The 19,949-nt window shown below is 38.1% G+C and overlaps 2 protein-coding genes across 2 annotated transcripts; both read right to left on the reverse strand.

Annotated features, from left to right (window-relative positions):
• Positions 1–3,991: 3,991 nt before the first annotated feature.
• Positions 3,992–8,545, reverse strand: LOC134635324 (lysosomal proton-coupled steroid conjugate and bile acid symporter SLC46A3-like). The gene is made up of 5 exons (XM_063484718.1): positions 8,366–8,545; positions 6,392–7,271; positions 5,634–5,717; positions 5,238–5,394; positions 3,992–4,103 (listed from the first exon to the last, which is right to left on the reverse strand). Exons 1-5 carry the CDS (start codon positions 8,543–8,545, stop codon positions 3,992–3,994), a joined length of 1,413 nt encoding a protein of 470 aa, XP_063340788.1.
• A 3,686-nt stretch (positions 8,546–12,231) lies between these two features.
• LOC134637675 (lysosomal proton-coupled steroid conjugate and bile acid symporter SLC46A3-like) lies at positions 12,232–19,905 on the reverse strand. Its single transcript, XM_063488165.1, has 6 exons — positions 19,799–19,905; positions 19,023–19,226; positions 16,676–17,558; positions 15,732–15,815; positions 15,336–15,492; positions 12,232–13,218 (listed from the first exon to the last, which is right to left on the reverse strand). Exons 2-6 carry the CDS (start codon positions 19,215–19,217, stop codon positions 13,107–13,109), a joined length of 1,431 nt encoding a protein of 476 aa, XP_063344235.1. The 5' UTR covers positions 19,218–19,226; positions 19,799–19,905; the 3' UTR covers positions 12,232–13,106.
• Between the last annotated feature and the right edge of the window lie 44 nt (positions 19,906–19,949).

Genomic DNA, 19,949 nt, shown 5'->3' on the forward strand with positions numbered 1-19,949 from the left:
ACTGCAGGTTTTTAAAGTGATACTTTGAAAAAGACACATAAGAATTAACATTCACAGAAATATTTATGCTAATCATTATCTGAAACGATTAAATATGACCCTATTTAATCATTGAGCCTATTATTATATCATAGCACCTCAATACGAAACAAGTAGCTTGCATTTGAATTTTGTGTGGAAGGATATGAAACATACATACAAGATATCCACGGTAAATTGGACCTTAAACAAGTAGAGTCAAAGATAGAAGCTTGGAAAGGCAAAGGGGAGATGAGGGGTCTGTGGTTAAAGATCTATTTTTGAAACCTCTTTTTAAAAAAAAAAAAAAAAAAAAAACTTAATTCTCTTATGTGAAGTAGTGCAGAGCAAATAAGAATGATGAGGAGGAGGGAGGGGAATACAGGAAATAGTCATTATTGGCAGCTAAGACAGAAGACATCTGTGGAAGCAGTGGCAACCACATGAAGCCGTGGGATCCAGATGTGACAGAAAAAGGTGGGCAAATGTGATTATCTCAGCAATACGAGATGAATCAGAGAACAAACAACCATGCAATACTAAAAATGGGGGGGGAGCCGAAAATCCAGAACTTGATGTGGATATCGGTTTACCTTCAAGGGACTAGAAGCCTTCACAGAAAAAGGAGTAATTACTGCAGAGGCACAGAACTCAAACAAACATCCATCTAAACACACACACACACACAGATAACATGTGCTGAGCATTGAATGGCCACAGCAATGAGGGGGGAAAAAAAAAAAAAAAAAAATCACCACCACACATCATCCACAGCTCGTGGCAGGGCTGCCAGCAGGAGGAAACCAACACAGTTGAATGACTTTTGTAGAGAGAAAAGGGGTTGGAAGAAAACTGAAAAGATAAACGTCCTCCAGCTGAGGGTTTAGATGACAATAGTGGAAAAGATGTGCTGGTATAACTTCTGCTGTCACCTTCATCAAAGGAATAAACAGAGACTGCAAATATTGAGCTATCAACATGCTTTGACTCCCTCCCCTCACCCCCAGGCAGTCGGAGCAGATGTCTGCCCCTCCCTGAGCCCAGTACTGCCAGGAGTTTCTTTCTGTTAAAAGGGAGTTTTTCCATCCCACTGTCGCCAAGTGCTTGCTCATTGGGCAGAGGTGTCTAACATAAGGCCCCGGGCTCCAGAATTGGCCTGGCAAAGACACCAATCTATCCCACTGGACAACTTATGAAGACAATTTATTTTTTCCAAAGTTTTATAGTTTTTCCTAACGATAAAGACCTCCACCATGTCCATTTATATGACATCAAAGCATTTAACCAACATACAAATAAATGGCAGAAAAGTTCTGTTTTTGCCTATTACAGAATTTAAAGCGCCCCCCCCCCGTAATTTTACACATTTCTTACAATTTAAGTCCAAAAAGTTGTCCCGATAGTCTTCTCATTAAAAAAAAAAAAATGAATGCATTATAAAAATTGTACTTATTTTTCTTATATTAGGATATCTCAGGGATTCAATGTGTAATTATTCTTCTTCTGACTTTTCAGTGTAATTTCCAGTGCTATACTGAGCATGCATATTAAAAAAACTGAGCATTGAAAGGAATATGCAGTGGATCATGGTGTGAACAAATCATTCTCAGATCATCAAATTGATCTCGACTGAGAAGCCAGTCTGTCCCGCCACCTCTTCGTTTAAATCACGCAAACCACCTCAAATGGGTTTTCATATTATTGTCAATTATCTCCTCCGGGGGAGCAGAAGGTTGAGATAAAGAGGTCTGCTTGCAACTTTCTGGATCAACATCTGAGATTAGGCTCTTGATCTGATGTGATGTGGTGCGCTGCACATGAGCGTAACTGCTGACTAAGCTACTTTAGAAACCAGAAACCAAAGACCCCGATTCCCTGCCTCCAATCTCAACCAGACTCTGTCAAACTTCCCTTTAATCGTCAGCGACCCCATGCATGCCAGACAGACTCGAGCCACTACCACGACTGTCTCCCCTTGAGCCGCTTACCCTGGGAATTCTGCGCAAGCCAGTGTTACTCCTCACCACACCTCCGTCTCTAATTTAACCAGAAACCTCATGTTTGGTGCCAAGAAAGCCCTGCCTCAGAAGATTCCCTTTGTAACCTCCGGCACCGACCTAATTCATACGCAGTGTCAACATTACCGTACAATCAAGCTGCAGTCACGGACCTCAAGTCTTGAGGATGGAAATCAAATAACTGCGCATTAAGGTCAGACGTCATTTGGGTTTCCACAGATCAAGCCAATTTAAACCGACGTGCCCTGTAGACCAATAGCGAAGATATTCAAAAATAAGGGAAAAGGATATTGAGCACACTTTAACTGTCATGTTTTACGTCTGCAATTTTAAAAAGCAACAAGATTTTGTTTCTCTGAAGTGCAAGGTGGTCCTCTATATTAAAGGCAGAAATAGCCTGGTCACCACACTGAACATGAACCTCGGTTGTAACATTTCCTGCTCTCATGTGGAAGTCCCATCACTCAGCACAGCTGCAATCAAAACACCCCATCAGCACAAAGGTCCAGTTTAAACTTTACCTAAACTATCTATGTGAAGCATCATGTGTAGGTCTAATCAGATTTACATGGAAAACTCTGATAATTGAATTGAGATTCAAGTGTAAGAAACTGTTTCATATACATGTCCACTGAGTAAAGTTCTTTCTGTAAAGAAGACAGAGGGATAGAAATACCACGCAGGAAAACCAAGTAATGTTTATTGTTATTATTATCATCATCACACTTATTAGAATATTCTACACATCACTTTGGGAGCATTGATTGCATTAAATGTATCCCAAGACATGATGTGGCTCTTAACAGGTTATCAGATCATTCAATTAAACCTTGGCTGGACTAACAAGGTAATGAAGTCCGTAGTAATACATTCAGCATATATACCGTAAATGAAAAGTTTAAACGTATGAGAAGTTCAAAAGAGTTTTTTGTTCATTTTTGAAGACAATGCATGGAAAAAGAAAAAAGAAAACAAAGGAACCACACAGTAGTACTGAGATTAATACTCCAAGTTTCAAGCCTGGACCAAGAGTGGCATCTAGTGGTCGATACACAAAAGACATGACACCACTTAACCATTCTTCTGTTGTGGTCCAGAATATTTTTCCAAATGAGTGAGGTGTTTCAGTAACTTCTGTGTGATGAGAAGGGGCTGGTTTGATAGTGATGTTTACTGGACTTCTGCTACTTTCTGGGCTCTGGATACCTCTCTGACAAGAGCAAGGATTGCGCTTTAAATGCACACCCAAAATCATTACCACAAAGATTATTTAGCTTTTGTCCAACAATTGCACATGCAGGTAAATTAGATCAGATTAGTTTCAATGGGAGGCTGTTGAATATACTAGAGATTTTAGGAAGAAAGAACATGTTACTCTTTTATTCAGGTCACAAAGTCTGTTAAAATGCTATTAATGGCTTTCCTTCCTTATAGTTATTCCTTACAATATTAACACTAAAGAAGAACCATGAACTTTTTAAAAATATTATTTTATTTAAGAGAAAATAAAGATTTCCTTGAAAATCCCTTCTGGCCTATGAGCTGAACTTGCTCCACTTGTTTCCAGGTGTTTTCATGTATACTGTAAATTCTGCTGGCAGCTTTGATAAACATAATACATCAATAATGCGCATCTGGTGGATTGCATAAATGATTGAGCAGTTCTAGATAAACACACAAACTTGGCACTAAACCAGGCAATGATAGTCAAGATTTGTATTTAACATATATCAAAACACAGTACTAACATTAAATCTGATGAATTTTATGCATTTTTGTGAGTTTGTCTTGGTCTTCACCTAGTTCAAATATATTTTATGGTGCACATTAATATTAAATATTAACACAAGCTCATTGTAACTTAAGTTAACTCAACGGCAATCTACATAAGCAACACATGAAGCCAGAAAACAACAACAACGAATCCAAGAAAAATCTTAGACCAAGAGTCTCAGTTAAGGAGGACTCTTCTGACTAGGACCTTCAAGAGGGTTCTCCTCCTCTAAGATCAAAGGATTTGTCATTTGGGCTTCTTGGGTAACATCTACTTTCATCAGAACCACCACCCTGAAATGAGGACAAACAGGTGTTAAGCAGAAAAAGGATATAGTACTATGTTAGCAGTTCCATCCAACTGTGCATCCATTTTTCCATATCATCATGCTTTCTTTATACATATGTTCATTAGCCTTCTGACATGCCCAACATAGCTCCAAGAAACTACCAAAGTACGGTCGTTTTTCCAATGTTACAGTAAGACATACACATGAAAAAGAACATGTATTAAATCTATCATCTGGTAGATACACAGTGCTGTACACAGTTCACAAGGGAACTACAGCAGACAGTTCCACATGTTTGATTTGGCAGATTTATTTGTGGCAGTTATTCTGGTTGATGCCTTTTATATAAAGCAGTTTGTCTTTTTCTTAAAAGACACAATAAAAGCGTGTGTTTTTCCTTTTAATTTTTTTTAAGTTATATTAAATAACAAAGCAATTGGTTCAACAAAGCTCAAAATGTGTGGTGTTAAATAAAATAGACATTATGAAGATACTAGAGATGTATATTAACATGCAAAAGAGGAACTTGCCCGGTGAGAAAAAGTTGGATTAGTAAGAGGAACTGAGTCTTCTAGTTTCCAAGTGCCCAGTCAAGCAGAAATGCTTTTCTAGTAAAGTTAGACAGCTTAAAACATTTCTGCCAAGTCACTCCTAACAAGGAAACTGCCCCTTTTTTGGTTTACTAAATAAATACGCCCTGGTTAAAATTCAGCAAACACCTTCAGGTACTTTACCTCAATGACATACTTCAATTGAAAAATAATGTCACATGAAAGCAGCCTTGAATGTACCACAGAGTTTTGAGGATGCTATGTGTATGTAAAATGCTAAAAACATACAGTGACACAGACATACTGTTTAAAGTTTACGGTGATTACAGCCTGTTTTTATATGTCAATCATACACATTTCACCTCTGTAATATTCTTGACATTTAAAATTGAGCTATTTCTTATATTTTGAACTTTGAAATATATTGTATTATTTAATTAGTTCACTCCGTTACTGTTATTGTCTTATAATAATAAATCATTTTGTCACAACTCATGTACATCATCTCTGGTTTTAGTGAAACTTGCAAAGGCAGTGGTATGATCCTTTGAAACTTTGTTACACCTAAGGCATAATTATTAGCTTACCCAATAACAGACAAAGGGATCACACAGAGTCCTGCAGATAATAGGAACACAAAGCCAGGGCACCATGACACCGTAGCAGCATAAATACTGTTAAAGACTCCAGTCGATACATTGTTGCTTAAAATCTCCAGAAAGTACATAAAGGCAAACAGGGCTCCTGTAAAATAAATAACAATCATAACAGTAACAACACCAATACCATGCTCAGAAGGTGAAAGGGTTACACAAACCCTAAAGATTAAGAGTTTAATTCTGTCAAATCCAACAGAAACTTAAAGTGCTTTGTTTTTAAGTGCACCCACAAGCTTCTGGAATGTGCCATCCTTCAATGGACTGACTCCACAAACACTCTCAGACATGGGTTTGTGGTTATTGTAAAGCACTAAATTCACTCACCCTGCTCAGACTTGGAGATGATCTCTGACATCATGGAGCGCAGAACAGGGAAAGGCATTTTAGACAGAAGCATTGATGCAATTGCTGGAGGGGAAAATGCATAACAGACAATTACTTTTATATTATGCAAAATACTTCAGCATTATAATATAACTACATCGAAATCTGGGCCAATGAACATTTTAGATTTGTTTAATGTTAATTTCCCGTTCATTGATAAAGATGCACATCTCTTAGACGGCATTAGAAACAAGAGGATTACGCAAAACAGTGGTAACTGATGATTAAATTGGACAAAATCCCATTGGTTACTTCCAGTTAGTAATGTAGATTTATAGTGTTGGATTGAGTCAATAGATTTATGCTGTAGGCAAAGACAATTCAGACCTTTGCAGCTATGATGCGTCTGCAGTTGTAATCACATCTACCTCACTCATTGTGCAAATAGAACAATATTCTACTGGTGTTGACATTAATGCAGTGTTCCTCTTTTTGTAGCTCTGACAAAATGTGTATTGACTTGAGAGCTAATAGATTTTGAACAGTTTTACTGAAAACTAAGATGGCAAAGTCTTCAAACCAGCCTCCGAGTCCAGCATGATCAGCTTACTTTTACTCATCATGGCAGAGCAGCACAAACACATCTTGCTCAATATGGCAGGGTTTTTATGGATATAAATTACTTAAGCAATTTGCAGAGTTCCAGTATTTTGATTGCCTAGTTAAGAGTGCTAAAATGTAAAGCCGCTCCCCCTCACCTATAAACATAAATGAAGTGGTCTTAGCAAACGCTGTCATCACCATGCTTGTCGCCAGAGACAGGATCCCCAACAGGACAATGAGCAGCTGGGGCACACCACAGCATGTAAATAAGGACACTCCCACAAAGCTAGTCAGGAAAACGGAGGTGAACAGTGCTGAGCCGTAGCCAATCAAAATCTCAGTCCAGCACAGGGGCTTATTGAGCTCATACAGTGTTATCATAGAGACCCCACCAATATATGCAAAGGAAAAGCTGATAAAGATGACAATGAGGAGGGCCAAAGCAATTTTACAACTACGACTAGCCCCTGCAAGCATCTGGTAGACCCCACAGACCATCTGTTTTATGGCTGAGCGCTGAGGTGACAAATCCATAATAACGACATCGGTTGGAGGCTTCATAGTCTCCTCAAGGACAAAGACTGCATAGATTAGGCTCAAACACAGTATCAATGCAGATGTTAGGAAAGGCCAGTTAAATCCTGCAGTTTTCAGGAAGTAGCCTGTTGATATTGAAGCCCCGCCAGCCAACACGCCAATCATCATGTCTACTCCAGCCATGCGCAGAGTCTTCTGGCGACGGGTATCACACAGGTCTGCTATGTAAGCAAAACAGCCACCCAGAAATGTGCCCAAGCCGCCACACAGAGCACTGAGGATTGAGGAGCCAATGAGAAGGTAAATGTTGAGCTCAAAATAGGATACAGTCAGGTAAGCCAAGGTATTGATCAACATGCCAATCACAGGCATGATGATTGTGATTTTGCGTCCTGCTCGGTCGCTGTAGGTCACCAGCAAGAGAATGACCACCAAAGATGGGATTGTGCAGAGGACGTCTGTGTAAAGGGAGAAGAGAGATGCCTCCTTCTGTACGTCCTAGAAATGCAGAGAGGGAGAGACAAAACAGATTTCAATAATTTTAACTGCAAAAGCAAACTCACCAAAATACAGTTAGGTATCTATGTTTTTGGACACAGACATTTTTGAAGTTTTGCCTCTGTATAACCCCAGAGTGGATTTTAAAAATAAACCACAGATTGGTAAGTGCAACTTTTTAGCTTCAAATCATCTTAGAACTTAATCAATTTAATAACAATACCACATTCAACTGTTTTGAAATTATAGCCATTTTTATATAGTGCCCATTAACAGAGGGTCAAAAGTAATAACACAACTGATTAAAAAGCAGCTTCATAGCCAGTATTCCCTGGGATGTTCCCTGCAGTTGATTCCAAGTGTTTCAAAGCCATGCAAAAGGATAATGACCCAAAGCATACTGCAAAAGCAACCCAAGAGTTTCTTAATACCAAGAAATACTGTCTTGAGATGTTCTTCAGTCACCTGATCCCTGAAGTCAGAGACCAAGCAACAATTGAAGGTAGCTGCAGTGAGGGACTAGAAGAGCATCTCAAAGTGAGAAGAAACTGTATTTGGCACTCTGTGCTCTACAGTCCTGGCATTTATCATACGATTTACAGTGAAGTATTAGGAATTATCCTTATATTTAAAATTGTTATGTTCAGTTATTTCGAAGCCTCTGAAAATGGAGGAGTGTATAGAAATGGCTTTAATTCCTAATAGCTCATGCAAAAAAAAAAAAAAAAAAAAAAAAAAAAAAACCCAAACCAAAAAAAAAACCACACCACACAACAACAAAAACAACATTAAATTAGAGCCAAAAGCAACTTCAATCACAGTTGAAGAAACTTTCACATGCATCATGCCCTTGTAAATTTCTAATGCCAGATCTTATCTGAAATGAGCATTAAATCTGAATTTTCCTGCTGCAGTATCAATGACAGTATTCAGTGCAACAGTTTTAAGAAAAGTATAATGCAGATGCAGCTAATGCTGATTTCTTCATGTTTTACTCCACTTAACTGATAGCTGTGCATGCCCTTATTTTATAGTAGGTCCTTCCTTTTTGGTACCCATGAATCCTACCTTCGAGCCAGTGATTAATGACAAACCTCATAACTGCTTGAGCTGTTGCTTGCTGTACATCTGGATATGTCAGAGATGGGATAGGTGGTGTTTGTCATCTGCACCCAGAGCCTCCGGTAAACATATTGCTGCATAAGTGGAGCATTGAGAAAATAGGAAAAAGCGCACAGGGCCATCACAGGCTCCAGAAGCAAGAGACGCTTCATTCTGAGGAGGGCTGGAAAATGTCCTGAACAAGAAACGAGGACAATGATTAGATTTGAACTCAAGTGACAACTAAAACTTGATCACTCCACATGCCTGAAGAAGGCATGGCCATTCTTGTACTATAGTTTAAGAAAAGAAAGCAATCTAAAACAGGTGAAACCAGTTGGTCAGTGATTTTATAGTGTTGCAACTGTACAAGACATAGGATTTTTTTTAAAAAAACAAAACCCACAACAGTTACTCTACTCTACTAAAAACTACAGTTCTGATTCAATGTATAAGAAACTGTCTGCATGGGCAATATTTGTTTGATTGGGTTTGTATTTTATTTATTCAAGAAAACTGCATTACATTACTGATCAATTGTATACTGTATCAAACATTCTGTGGTATTCTACTCCAACTGTGGTACTTTAGTGTATATAGGCAGCATTCAGGTTTGTGTGATATTTGGAGATGTATATCAAAAAGACTGTCACAGACTCACTGGTATAATATCTAACCACAGAGCCTGGAGTAAAATACCAACATGGTATAAAATACTGATTAAATATATAAACAATTTTTTAATTATTGCTCTGTAAAGATGGATACATGCATACTTTCAAATGGCACAATCTGAGTGTAAAAACACTTGACATTTTCAGTACAAAACAAAAGAGTTAAATACAATTTTCCCCTAATCATAGAATGCCGTTTTGACTCAGCTTTTCCCCTTAACTTGTGACAAGGCATCCACCACACACACAATGCACCAGTGCCATATCAGGGAAACTGAAGAAGCTGAAACAGCACCACAAGAAAGTAAAAGTTCGCAACAAAAGGTTGTGAACTTAGCCAATGCTGGCTTCCTATAAGCAGCGTGAATGCAAACAGAAAGCAGCCTTAACATGGTGTTCTTGGAGTTGCCTCCAGCTAATCCCCAGATCTGACTGGTTTGATGTTCAACAACCAGACTAAGAGGACTGGAATGTGCAAAAATTCAATCGTATGTATAACATAACCTCAAACTAGTCCTCCATGAAATACAAGCAGGATATAAAACTAAACAAGGGCAAACATTAACAATTTGTTCTATGTATTGTCTGCAATATTAAAAGCAATGAAAGATATTACTTAGGAAAAGACAGACAATTTTTTCCTTCTGTAAATCAAGACAGATTTATACTAGTTTTTTTCCTCCCAGTCGGAGTTCGCATTTACACATAAAGAAAGCCAGTTTTCCAACATGACATCTGGGCTAGTGATCATCCTAAAAAATGACACTAATAGTTTGTGAAAGAGGAAGGAAGCGCTAAATCGCTTCATTCTCGATTTCACAGGTTTTCAATCAAGCAGAGGGAAGCACAAAATAAGTAAATAAAGTGGATCCAGAACGCAGGTTTAACAACCTGAGTCAAACTTCAATCCAACATGAGAAACTCATCTTCCAGAAAACCAGAGTTTCTTCAATCTGCCCTGAGTATGCTTAGTTTGTGTTCAGCGTGTGCATGAGTAATGAAACAAAGTAGTCATCAGTGGAGCTCCAATACGAGGATTCACCATAGCAACAAGAAAATAAAGGGCAGAGCTTCTACTGCAATCCAGCCTACAGAGAAATAATAATACATACCAGTGTGGATCATGACATTTTATCTCAAAAAGACCAGGAGGGGAGGAGAGAGTGATTTTAATTAGTGATTATTTAATTAGTCTTTACATTTTTTGATATTTATAGTGAGAGTGGGGGAGCAGCTAGATGAGACCCTGAAGAGGTGGAGCTATGCTCTGGAGAGAAGAGGAATGAATGTCACTCAAACCAAGTCAGAATGTGCGTGAACGAATGAGAAGGAGACCGGTTTAACAGTAAATATGAAAACAGAGGTTGTGAAGGAGGACATATAGAGGGCACTTTGAAAGAAAATGCATGAATGAGGAAATGAAACAGCATTTGAGGCAGCTGCTTCATATCAGTTCGTCATGTGAGTGACACATTGACTAAATTTCATGAACTGAGAGAACTCTCAGGAGCGGCAATAGTGAGCAGGTAGGCACCAGCCTGGGAGCGCATTAGGTGTATAGTCTGTTGCCCCGATAAGTGACTCAGTTTAAGATGGCCCCTTCATGAGGGGAAATAAGTACAACGCTCATTTCCCCTCATCTCAGTATGAACATACTCAGACTTTTACGCTAAACAGGCTTTTTGGAGGAGGGCAAGGATCAATAAAGTGAATAGAAGTTGTTCCGTTTGCTCGGAGTGAAGAAAAAAATAAGGTCAAACTAACATTGTTAACACCATCAATAAAAGGTCGGGAGTACTAGCCTTGGATATATTTTCCAATATGACTAAAAAAAAAACAAAAAAAAAACAGACTAATTCACACGCTGTTGTCACGTGGTTGTTGTCATGGGGACATCATGGCAGCTGACGTCAGTGAGCGGAGTGATTTGTCTGGCTTACTTTATCTAAAGACCGTCAAGCCAAGTGCTGCAAAATTCAGGTTACTTTTGGTATACTTGATAGATTCTGTTTTTGAATTAGAGCTTTCGACCTTACCCTGAGGTCAACGATATGAATTAAACATGGAGTAACTAAAGCACGCGGAAACTCACCCTGTCTAATTTGAAGTAAATATGGCACAGAAGCACAGACAATGGTAATTTGTGGTAGATCCGTGGCGTTGGGTATCATGAAGTTTAATATGTGATAAATCTATGGTGAAGTAGCACACCGAGTGAATAAAACAAGACCAGGATTTTATCAAGTGCTGCCTTACCTTTTTTAGGACGTTGGGAAAATGGACACTACCAGTGGCCCTCCTGCCTGACAGTAAAAGTAAAAGTGAACCAGGCAGGTTGATTGGCCAGCCAGAGTTTCTGGAAATTAAAGCCCCAACTCAGTTCACCTGTGAGGCCGGCTGGTTGGCTGAAGCCCTCTGACAAGTTTTTTTTTCATGTACTAATTTCACATAGAAAAAACTTAACGTCAGATGACCTAAATGGGACTATGTTAGAAAACAGTACACGTGCAATAATGGTGTACATATTGGCTATCATATAATTTACAGACATTCAGTAAGCAGGAAAAAGTGATGGACTGCCGAAGCAATTAGCAATGTTTCTATGGTTTTTAAGTGTCTAATATCTTGATTTATATTGGTAAATAGACTGTAGTCAATACGAATTATGGAGGAGCTATAAAATACAAAAATGGCCTGTTTTACAAGTACTCTGTGTTATTTTACCTACGTTATAATTAGTCCGGTCCTTTTTGGCCAATATATACAATGTATTTTTAAAACTGTGATGTTATATATTAGAGATCTCTCTTGAAAAAGACATTTTTAATGTCAATGACACTTTTTACCTGGATAAATAAAGGATGTGTAAAAGTACCTTCCCCCAAAAAAGTGACAGGAATGTTGAATGAATGAAATGAATTTTTCTGCAGAATCATATTGTGCTGGGATTTAGCTAGAAAATTGGAAACAATTTGTTATGTTTGTTACGAAGGTCACTGGGTATAGAAAACAGTATTACATTTAAAACTGTTCTTAGCATTTCATCTCCATCAGAAAAAAAACCCTACATATGTATTAAACATCACCTTGTTTGATACAGTTTTAAAAAGGTAAGTGATGTGGTGCTGATATTTAGTTGTGAATTTCCGGTCTGTATTAAAATACAGAAGCTTGGTCCACAGTGGTAAACATTTTTTATTTTTATTAGACTGTTGTGAATATTGTGTTGACACAATAATTAAGACTACTACACCCAAATTGTAGTATCTTAGATACAACAAAATCTGAACAGAGGTTGAATCTTACAAACTTCAGGTATGTAGTGGAATCTTTGTGCTGGTGCTTTCTTCTTCTGTTTTTCTCAAAAACCAGAGTGTGAAAGAAAATCCCACAGCACTTTCCTTCATTTAGTTTGTTGATATTCTCCAGATAATTGGAAAGGTTTTAATTGATAGTATGGAAAACTGAGCTTTTCAAACTTGTCGAACCCCGAGGCAAGCAGAGACCTAATAAGTGACCAATTCAGTCCACAAGGTCTTCGGTTTGGTCAAAATACAGAGTGGTGGGTTGTTTCCAGAAAGAACTTTAGTCCTCATACTTTGAAATGATTACCATAAATCTTAGTCCCCTTTACCATTTGTGGCTTGGTCTTTTACCTTTTCCCTGAGCAAAAATGTGATGTCAAGGTCAAATTTAATTTGCTAAATAAAAAATAAAGTAAAAAAAAAATTAAAAAAAAAAATTACACATTTAAAATGTATCCATTCAAAATGTTTTTAAAAATGTCATCGTCATGGTCAGACTTATTTCACCAATTTTAAATAGAGTTGTTAAACCTGAGAGGTAGAGAAATCTCCAGTAAGCACTCCAGTAAGCACAGCAACAAAGGAAGAAAATGTGACCTACATTAACACCATATAAAATAAAAATAAAATAAACCACACACACACACAAAAAAACAAAAACAAAACAACAAAACAACAACAAAAAACAACAACAACAAAAAAACACACAAATCTTAACAAGCAAGGTGCTGTTAGTGTTTGGTAGTCCTGGCGTCTCAGGTAAGAAGAGGGCTGTGATCACTCTGATCTTGGACAGGATTCTCCTCCTCTGAACTGAAAGGCCTTTGGACCTCTGTGGCAACATCCACTCCTATCACGCTCACCACGCTGAAATGAGGCGGAGAAAAGGGGGATGATATAAGAGCAAAAGAAAAAAGGGGGATACATGTCTGCTAAAGCTCAACATAAACTGGCCAACTGTTTTCTGTGTCAGTTTCTTCCACTACATCTCTAGTAGTCCATCTTAAGATTACATCCATACACTTTTTACAACTACCAACGTGGTGGATGTAGATATCGGGGGAAAAAAAATAAAAAAAATCCCATTTTGTCTGCTCATCTGCTGTATATAAATACAAGACTCATCAGCTTCTTTTTAGCAAATAAGGACAACAACAGCCAAACCACATCAGTTTCATGTGAGTGCTGACGTGGCTTGAAAATGCTACCACTCTATGCACTCAAAAGGAAAAATATAGTCTCCTGCTGAATTCAATTAGTTTTTCTGTTGTTAGACATGACATTGACATTGCTAAACCAGTGCTTTTGTTATTCTATGACTAGCTGCTACGTAACAGGAAGGAAATGTGACAAGAGCTTTACTCACTGAAGGAGTTTTTCACTACACCCAGTGCAGACTAAGTAGTGCAATAAAGTTCAACAGAAAAAAAATAAACTAAACTTTAGTTGAATTAAAAGCAAAGCCAAGGCTGTAACAGCCTGAAAATCAAATCGAAGGGATACTATGCATGTCATAGAGTTATAAGAGAGGACTTCTTTTGTAAAAGGAGTTGGATAATGAATGAGGAACTGATTCTTCCCATGTTCTTCCTGCTTAAGCAGAAACACTTCCCTTTTCTAAATAACTGATAAACAGTGACTTGGCAACTTGTAATGCAACTCCATCCACACAGTGCAGAGTTGTGAAGTCTGATCTCACTTGAAATCTGATCACAGCGCAATGGTGTAGACACCCCTCCCTCCCCCCCCAAAAAAACTCACATGCCTTCAGTCAAACTGGATCATTAACAAAATCCAGGACAAACAAGATACAGGACAGTGAGTTTTGGTGGTAGATAATGGCTTCTGTGAGCAATGCACTAAAAATACACGGTAACATGAACAAAAGTAGCAAGACCTGAGGTGAATAACCTTAAACCATTTCATGTGACTGATATTTATGACATAGTAAAATGAATGGAAACTAATAATGTCTGGGAGGTACAGCAGGAAATTAGTTTGGAAATGTATTACTCTACACATCAATTATAACTGCCAGTGCAGTGCCCGTTCAGAGAGCGTAACCCTGGTTACTTTTATAGCTACAATTCTACAGCTAATTGCATCACAGCCATTAATTGAGTTTCTGTTTCAAAAAGAAAACAGTTATGAAAGGCACAATGACTAAGGTTATACCTTTATAGCTGGAGAAGGGCAGATTACAGTTTACGGCTTTATCAACAATTGCTCATCAAACATCATGAGTGAGTGAGTGACTTGAACAGTTATATAATTAATGAAATTTAGTCCAGCTATCTTTGTTAAAAAAAAAAAGTTATAGATCAGAGGTACAACATTGTGTAAAAATTAACCTTTTTTTGGTCGACCTTTATCCCTCCCGACTAAAATTACAATTGGGTAATTTTAGTTGCAATGGTTAAACTTAGGAGTCTGAGGCATGTTGTACTGTCAATGATTGTCATCACAAAGCCCAAACAACATGCCTGTGTGTGCAGCCCTTCTCCTCTAGGTTAAACACTGGTGACTGAACAACTTTGAACAAAAATGACAACTGCTTATCTGCAATGTCTCAAACTAGACATTGCACTTATGTTCTTCACCATCAGCACAATGTGCAATTCCCTTGTATTCTTATTTATCCCTTTGTATACTCTGTATTTATATATGTCTCTGCATTTATATATGTGTATATATGGCATATTTCCGCTCACATTCTGTAACTTCTGTCGGTGCTGTGCTATTAGAAACCGAATTTCCTGGAGGAACCCACCCGAGGGATTAATAAAGTTTTATCTATCTATCTATCTACAACTACAGTTTGAAGTGGATCGGATGAATGGGCTTGAGTAAGGCTAACTGGCTGAACAGAAGGACAGATTTTCCCAAATTATTGGTAAGACTGCAATTTGAAGTAAAAGATGCAAAAAAGCTGGCCTGGCTATTTTAAAGTTGTGGGAAATCCATTGGCCTACTAATTGACTTACCCCAAGGCAGTCAAAGGAATCACACAGAGTCCTGCAGACAACAGAAAGACGAAGGCTGGGCACCACGCCACCGTGGCAGCATAAACACTGTAGAACACTACAGATGATACATTATTGGACAAGCTTTCCATAAAGGAAAGACAGGCAAACAGGGCTCCTGCAATAGAATAAAATAAAATAAAATCAGACAAACAGAAAAAAAATAAAATAAATCTGCAGGTCATAGGGTTACTAACAACTTCTGATGTTTAGTTTTAAGATAACCCTCTGCTAAGTTCAACAGAAACTTGGAGAGCCATGGTTGCTGGAACAGGCAATCCTTCAATGGACTCTGACTCTACAAACACACTCAGACATGGTTCTGTGGTTCATGTAAAGCTCTGAAAAGTCACTCACCCTGCTCAGACTTTGGGACAATCTTTGACATCATGGAGCGCAGTACAGGGAAAGGCATGACAGACAATAGCATTGGCATCCTCACTGTGGTAAATGAAAAACAGAAGATCAGCATTACATAATGCTGTAGTAGTTTTAATGTAACTGCATAAAACTATGTTTATGTAATACACGGGGAAATTAATATTTGCAAAATTGTTTAGTTATTTATGAAAAAGAGTATGTGGAAGTTATAAATGTAACAGATGTGTGTTTTCAATTAGATTGTTGCAATAAGATAATTAAAGTAAGCAAATGAGTGATAACATAATTACACCGTTTATAGGTTTACAATGCACTAAAAAAATTAGAAGTCTCTAGTAGTAGTTGTGCACCTTATAAAGCCACAATAAAAAGGCCTATTCTGTCAATTAGTAATCCAAGTCACTAGCATGCAATGTATTTTCGGGGTGCCATTTCTCTGTTTATAATGCCTTATGTGCTTTATCTACAAAAAAAAAAAAAAAAAGCACATAAGGCATTTCCACTTCCTGCAGCTAAAATTGTCCTTATTTTTTTTAATATGACACATTCTGTGTTTTTACACCCGACCATTTAATATCCACAATGAACACTGAAACAGGCTTTGGTTGATGCATTTTTCCTCTGTTCATACTGCATATTAAGACAAATTCTACAATAGATCGATGCAAAACACTAAAGACTAAATTTGTGTCAGAAACTATATATAAGCTATTTCCTAATTCAGGGTGCTAAAAACTGATACAACTAAACTATGGACTTAGTTCATGGCACACCTTGTTAAAAAAAACAACAACAAAAAAAGAAAAAAAAAATATTTTTTTTTTTTTTTTTTACAAACATGGGTTAAAAAGTAAATCTCTTCATTTTATGTAAGAATCAAAACTACTGTACATTCCAATAGTTGCATTTTTCCCCCTCACCTATAAACATCAACAAGGTTGTTTTAGCAAATGCCGCGGTGAGCATGCCTGATACAACAGACAGGATCCCCAACAGGACAATGAGCAGCTGGGGCACACCACAGTATGTAAACAGGGACACTCCTGCAAAGCTGGTCAGGAACACAGTGGTGGACAGTGCTGAGCCGTAGCCAATCAAAATCTCAGTCCAGCACAGCGGCTCACTGAGCTCGTACAGTGTTGTCACGGAGATCCCTCCTACATATGCAAAGGAAACGCAAGTGAAGATAATAATGAGAAGGGCCAGAACAGTTTTCCACCTGCAGCTGGCCCCTGCAAGCATCTGGCAGACCCCACGGAGCATCTGTTTCATGCCTAAATACCGAGGAGATCCATCTAAAGTAATGGCACCAGTTGGAGCCTTCTTCACAGTCTCCTCAAGGACAAAGATGGCATAGAGCAGGATCAAAACGAGTATCAACGAAGAGGTTAGGAAAGGCCAGTTGAATCCCACAGTTCTCAGAAAGTAGCCTGACGATAATGCAGCCAGTCCAGACAACAGGCCAATCATCATTTCCAATCCAGCCATGCGATACGTCTTCTGATCATCATCCTCGCACAAGTCTGCTATGTAGGCAAAACAGCCACCCAGAAATGTGCCCAAACCACCACACAGAGCACTAAGAATTGAGGAGCCAAAGAGCAAGTAAATGCTGAGTTCAAAGTAGGACACAGTCAGCAAAGACAATGTGTAGATCAATGTGCCAATCACAGGCATGATGATGGCTATCTTGCGTCCTCCTTGATCGCTGTAGGTCACCAGTATGAGAGTGACCACCAAAGATGGGACTGTGGATAGGATGTTTGTGTAAACGGAGAAGATAGATGTCTGCCTCTGTACCTCCTGCAAAAGCAAAAAAAGAGAGAGAGAGAGAGAGAGAGAGAGAGAGAGAGAGAGAGAGAGAGAGAGAGAGAGAGAGAGAGAGAGAGAGAGAAAAATGTGGTTAATTGTAAAGCCCTTTAAATTCTGTCAGCTTGCATTTATGAGGAATGCTAGATGTCCTCAGCTCTCCTCAACAGCAACTCTGGAACCTGAATTTAATGTTAACAGGAGTGCTGGAAGCAGTGCAGGGGTGCACAAATAGAGGATGTTGAAGGAGAAGAAATTTTTTGGAGCCAGATCAAAATATCTTGATCATACCTTAAACAGTGGAAGAATTAAAAAAAATTAAAAAAACAAATTATTTTCAGACATTTCATGAGAACTTTTAATGTTCAGGACTAAAAGGGGAGGTGGGAAAAAAAGCTTTTTATAATACAACAGGTGCTGTTGTGGCCATTTACAGATAAAAAAAAGTTTTGTCCTGTTGTTGTTTTCACTTCTCTTTTATGTGTAATTCTCAATCTATACATGCATGTTAAAGTAAAATGACATTGTTCCTCATAGAACAATGTCTTGATGCATGCTTAATCATCCTCCCACTGAAAGGACTACGTCCAGATGAACAGAATCAACCTTTTGGGGCTCATAGAACAATACTCTTTTACATCCTTGTTACAAAATTGTTTGTTTATTGCAAACATGCTACAAATAAAAAGATTGTACCATCATATCTGTATTCTGTAAGATTATCACTTTTTAGCTATAGTGTAGCTACCACAGTATGTGGGTATTTGTATGAGCACAGACCTGTAGTCATAAGAAATTCTTTGCACGTCACCTTATTGCCTAGAAGCTAAAAAAATCTTTGTAACCCAAACTGTGAAAGAGAGGAAGTTAAATGTTTATGGGAAAAATGTATGAATAAAAACGTTGAAAATAGACATGGAACTAGTAATGCTATTACAAATTCTGAGTAGGCAACTTGTTATACCGTACATGTACGAGTTATTATTACTAGAGTACTGTGCGAAAGTTTTAAGCAGTTAAAATATCTCACACAAGACCATCGTGGAGGCATCTGAGTAGTGTACAAGTCATGCAAATTAATATAAACATACGGAGTCATTAGGGACTACCTTCATACTGATAAAAACATGCAAATAATCCAGAGTCATATCCATAACATGTCAGTCTGGGATTAATATGTAAGAAACTCACATAAAAGCTCCAGACAGTTTTTTTAGATGATTGAAACAACGTGCCCACCCAACACCATGAAAAGCTGTTGACCTAAAAGAATCTGTGTCTTGGTCTAAAGGTGAATGTTTGCACCAAATATTGATTTTTTTCATGGCATTCATTCTTAAACAATCCTTGCTATATTCAAAATGTTTTTAGTTTTCAGTGTGGTGGGAAAAAAGAAAGAAAATAAGATACTCCAAATTTCAGGAATGGATAACACGCCTTTAGTGATTAAAGACTAACCTCATTATAGTGAGACTGGTTGCTGCTGTTGCTGTTTGCCACACATCTGGAAGTGTTGTCAGAGCTCAGGTAGGTGGTGTTTGTCACCTGCAGCCAGATTCTCCTGTATACATACTGTTGCACAAGCGGATAGTAGAGGAAAGTGGCAAAAGCATACAGGGCCACCACTGGCTCCACGAGGAAAAGCCTCTTCATGTTTAAGGGCTAAAAAGTATCCAGAGAGAAGATATGAAAGACAGTTGATAGTTAGATTTAAGCCTGAACACAGGTCACAAAATTAACAATACACTGCACTGTCAGATATTTAAAACAATCAAATACAGCATAATACATGGCTATTGTTGTGGTAAAAATTAAAATGAGAATATCAAACCCAAACTTCTAAGCACATTTTATTTTGCTGAAACTTTTGGATCTTTAACAGTCATGTAAACAAGTAAACAGGCACCTCCAAAAAAACAAACAAACAGAAAAACAAACAAACAAACAAAAAAAAACCCAGAGTCTGGTAACAGAGAGTCGATTTAAATAATAAGAAAGGATCTACATGGAAGCAAACATACTTTATTTGTTTGGTTGTTTTAGAGACATTGAACTACAACGTCGATAAACAACATTTCCTGACAGGCTGAAATATTACATGAAATAGTAGACAATCTAACGACGTTCCTGCTTGAGAAGCTGGAAGAGATCCCACCGGAAGATAGCAGATGAGCATTAACCTTCTCTAGCATGTTGTGAAAAACAAGACAGTGCTACCTCTGTTTGACGCCTACCTGTTTAAAAAATCGTCAGGGTCACACACATCATAATTACTTATCCCCCGGCCAATGTTGTTTATATGAGCAAGGTCGGAGCGCTTGTTTTATACAGAAATGTCAGAGGTTATGAAATACCGATGTCCCACCTCTAGGCACACACGATTGG

The sequence above is a fragment of the Pelmatolapia mariae genome, linkage group LG10_11 (assembly GCF_036321145.2).
Source record: "Pelmatolapia mariae isolate MD_Pm_ZW linkage group LG10_11, Pm_UMD_F_2, whole genome shotgun sequence".
Taxonomy (NCBI): Eukaryota; Metazoa; Chordata; class Actinopteri; order Cichliformes; family Cichlidae; genus Pelmatolapia; species Pelmatolapia mariae.

Bases quoted from the DNA above. Each gene is read 5' to 3' on its own strand.
- LOC134635324 (XM_063484718.1), bottom strand. From the start codon at position 8,545: ATGAAGCGTCTCTTGCTTCTGGAGCCTGTGATGGCCCTGTGCGCTTTT. The intron at 7,272-8,365 runs GTTTGTCATTAA...CTGCATTTCTAG, and splicing joins ACAGCTCAAGCAGTTATGAG to GACGTACAGAAGGAGGCATC. The intron at 5,395-5,633 runs GTGAGTGAATTT...TTTATTTTACAG, and splicing joins CATCTCCAAGTCTGAGCAGG to GAGCCCTGTTTGCCTTTATG.
- LOC134637675 (XM_063488165.1), bottom strand. From the start codon at position 19,217: ATGAAGAGGCTTTTCCTCGTGGAGCCAGTGGTGGCCCTGTATGCTTTT. The intron at 15,816-16,675 runs GTGAGGGGGAAA...CATTTACCACAG, and splicing joins AACCTTGTTGATGTTTATAG to TGAGGATGCCAATGCTATTG. The intron at 13,219-15,335 runs GTAAGTCAATTA...GCCTCATTTCAG, and splicing joins ATTCCTTTGACTGCCTTGGG to CGTGGTGAGCGTGATAGGAG.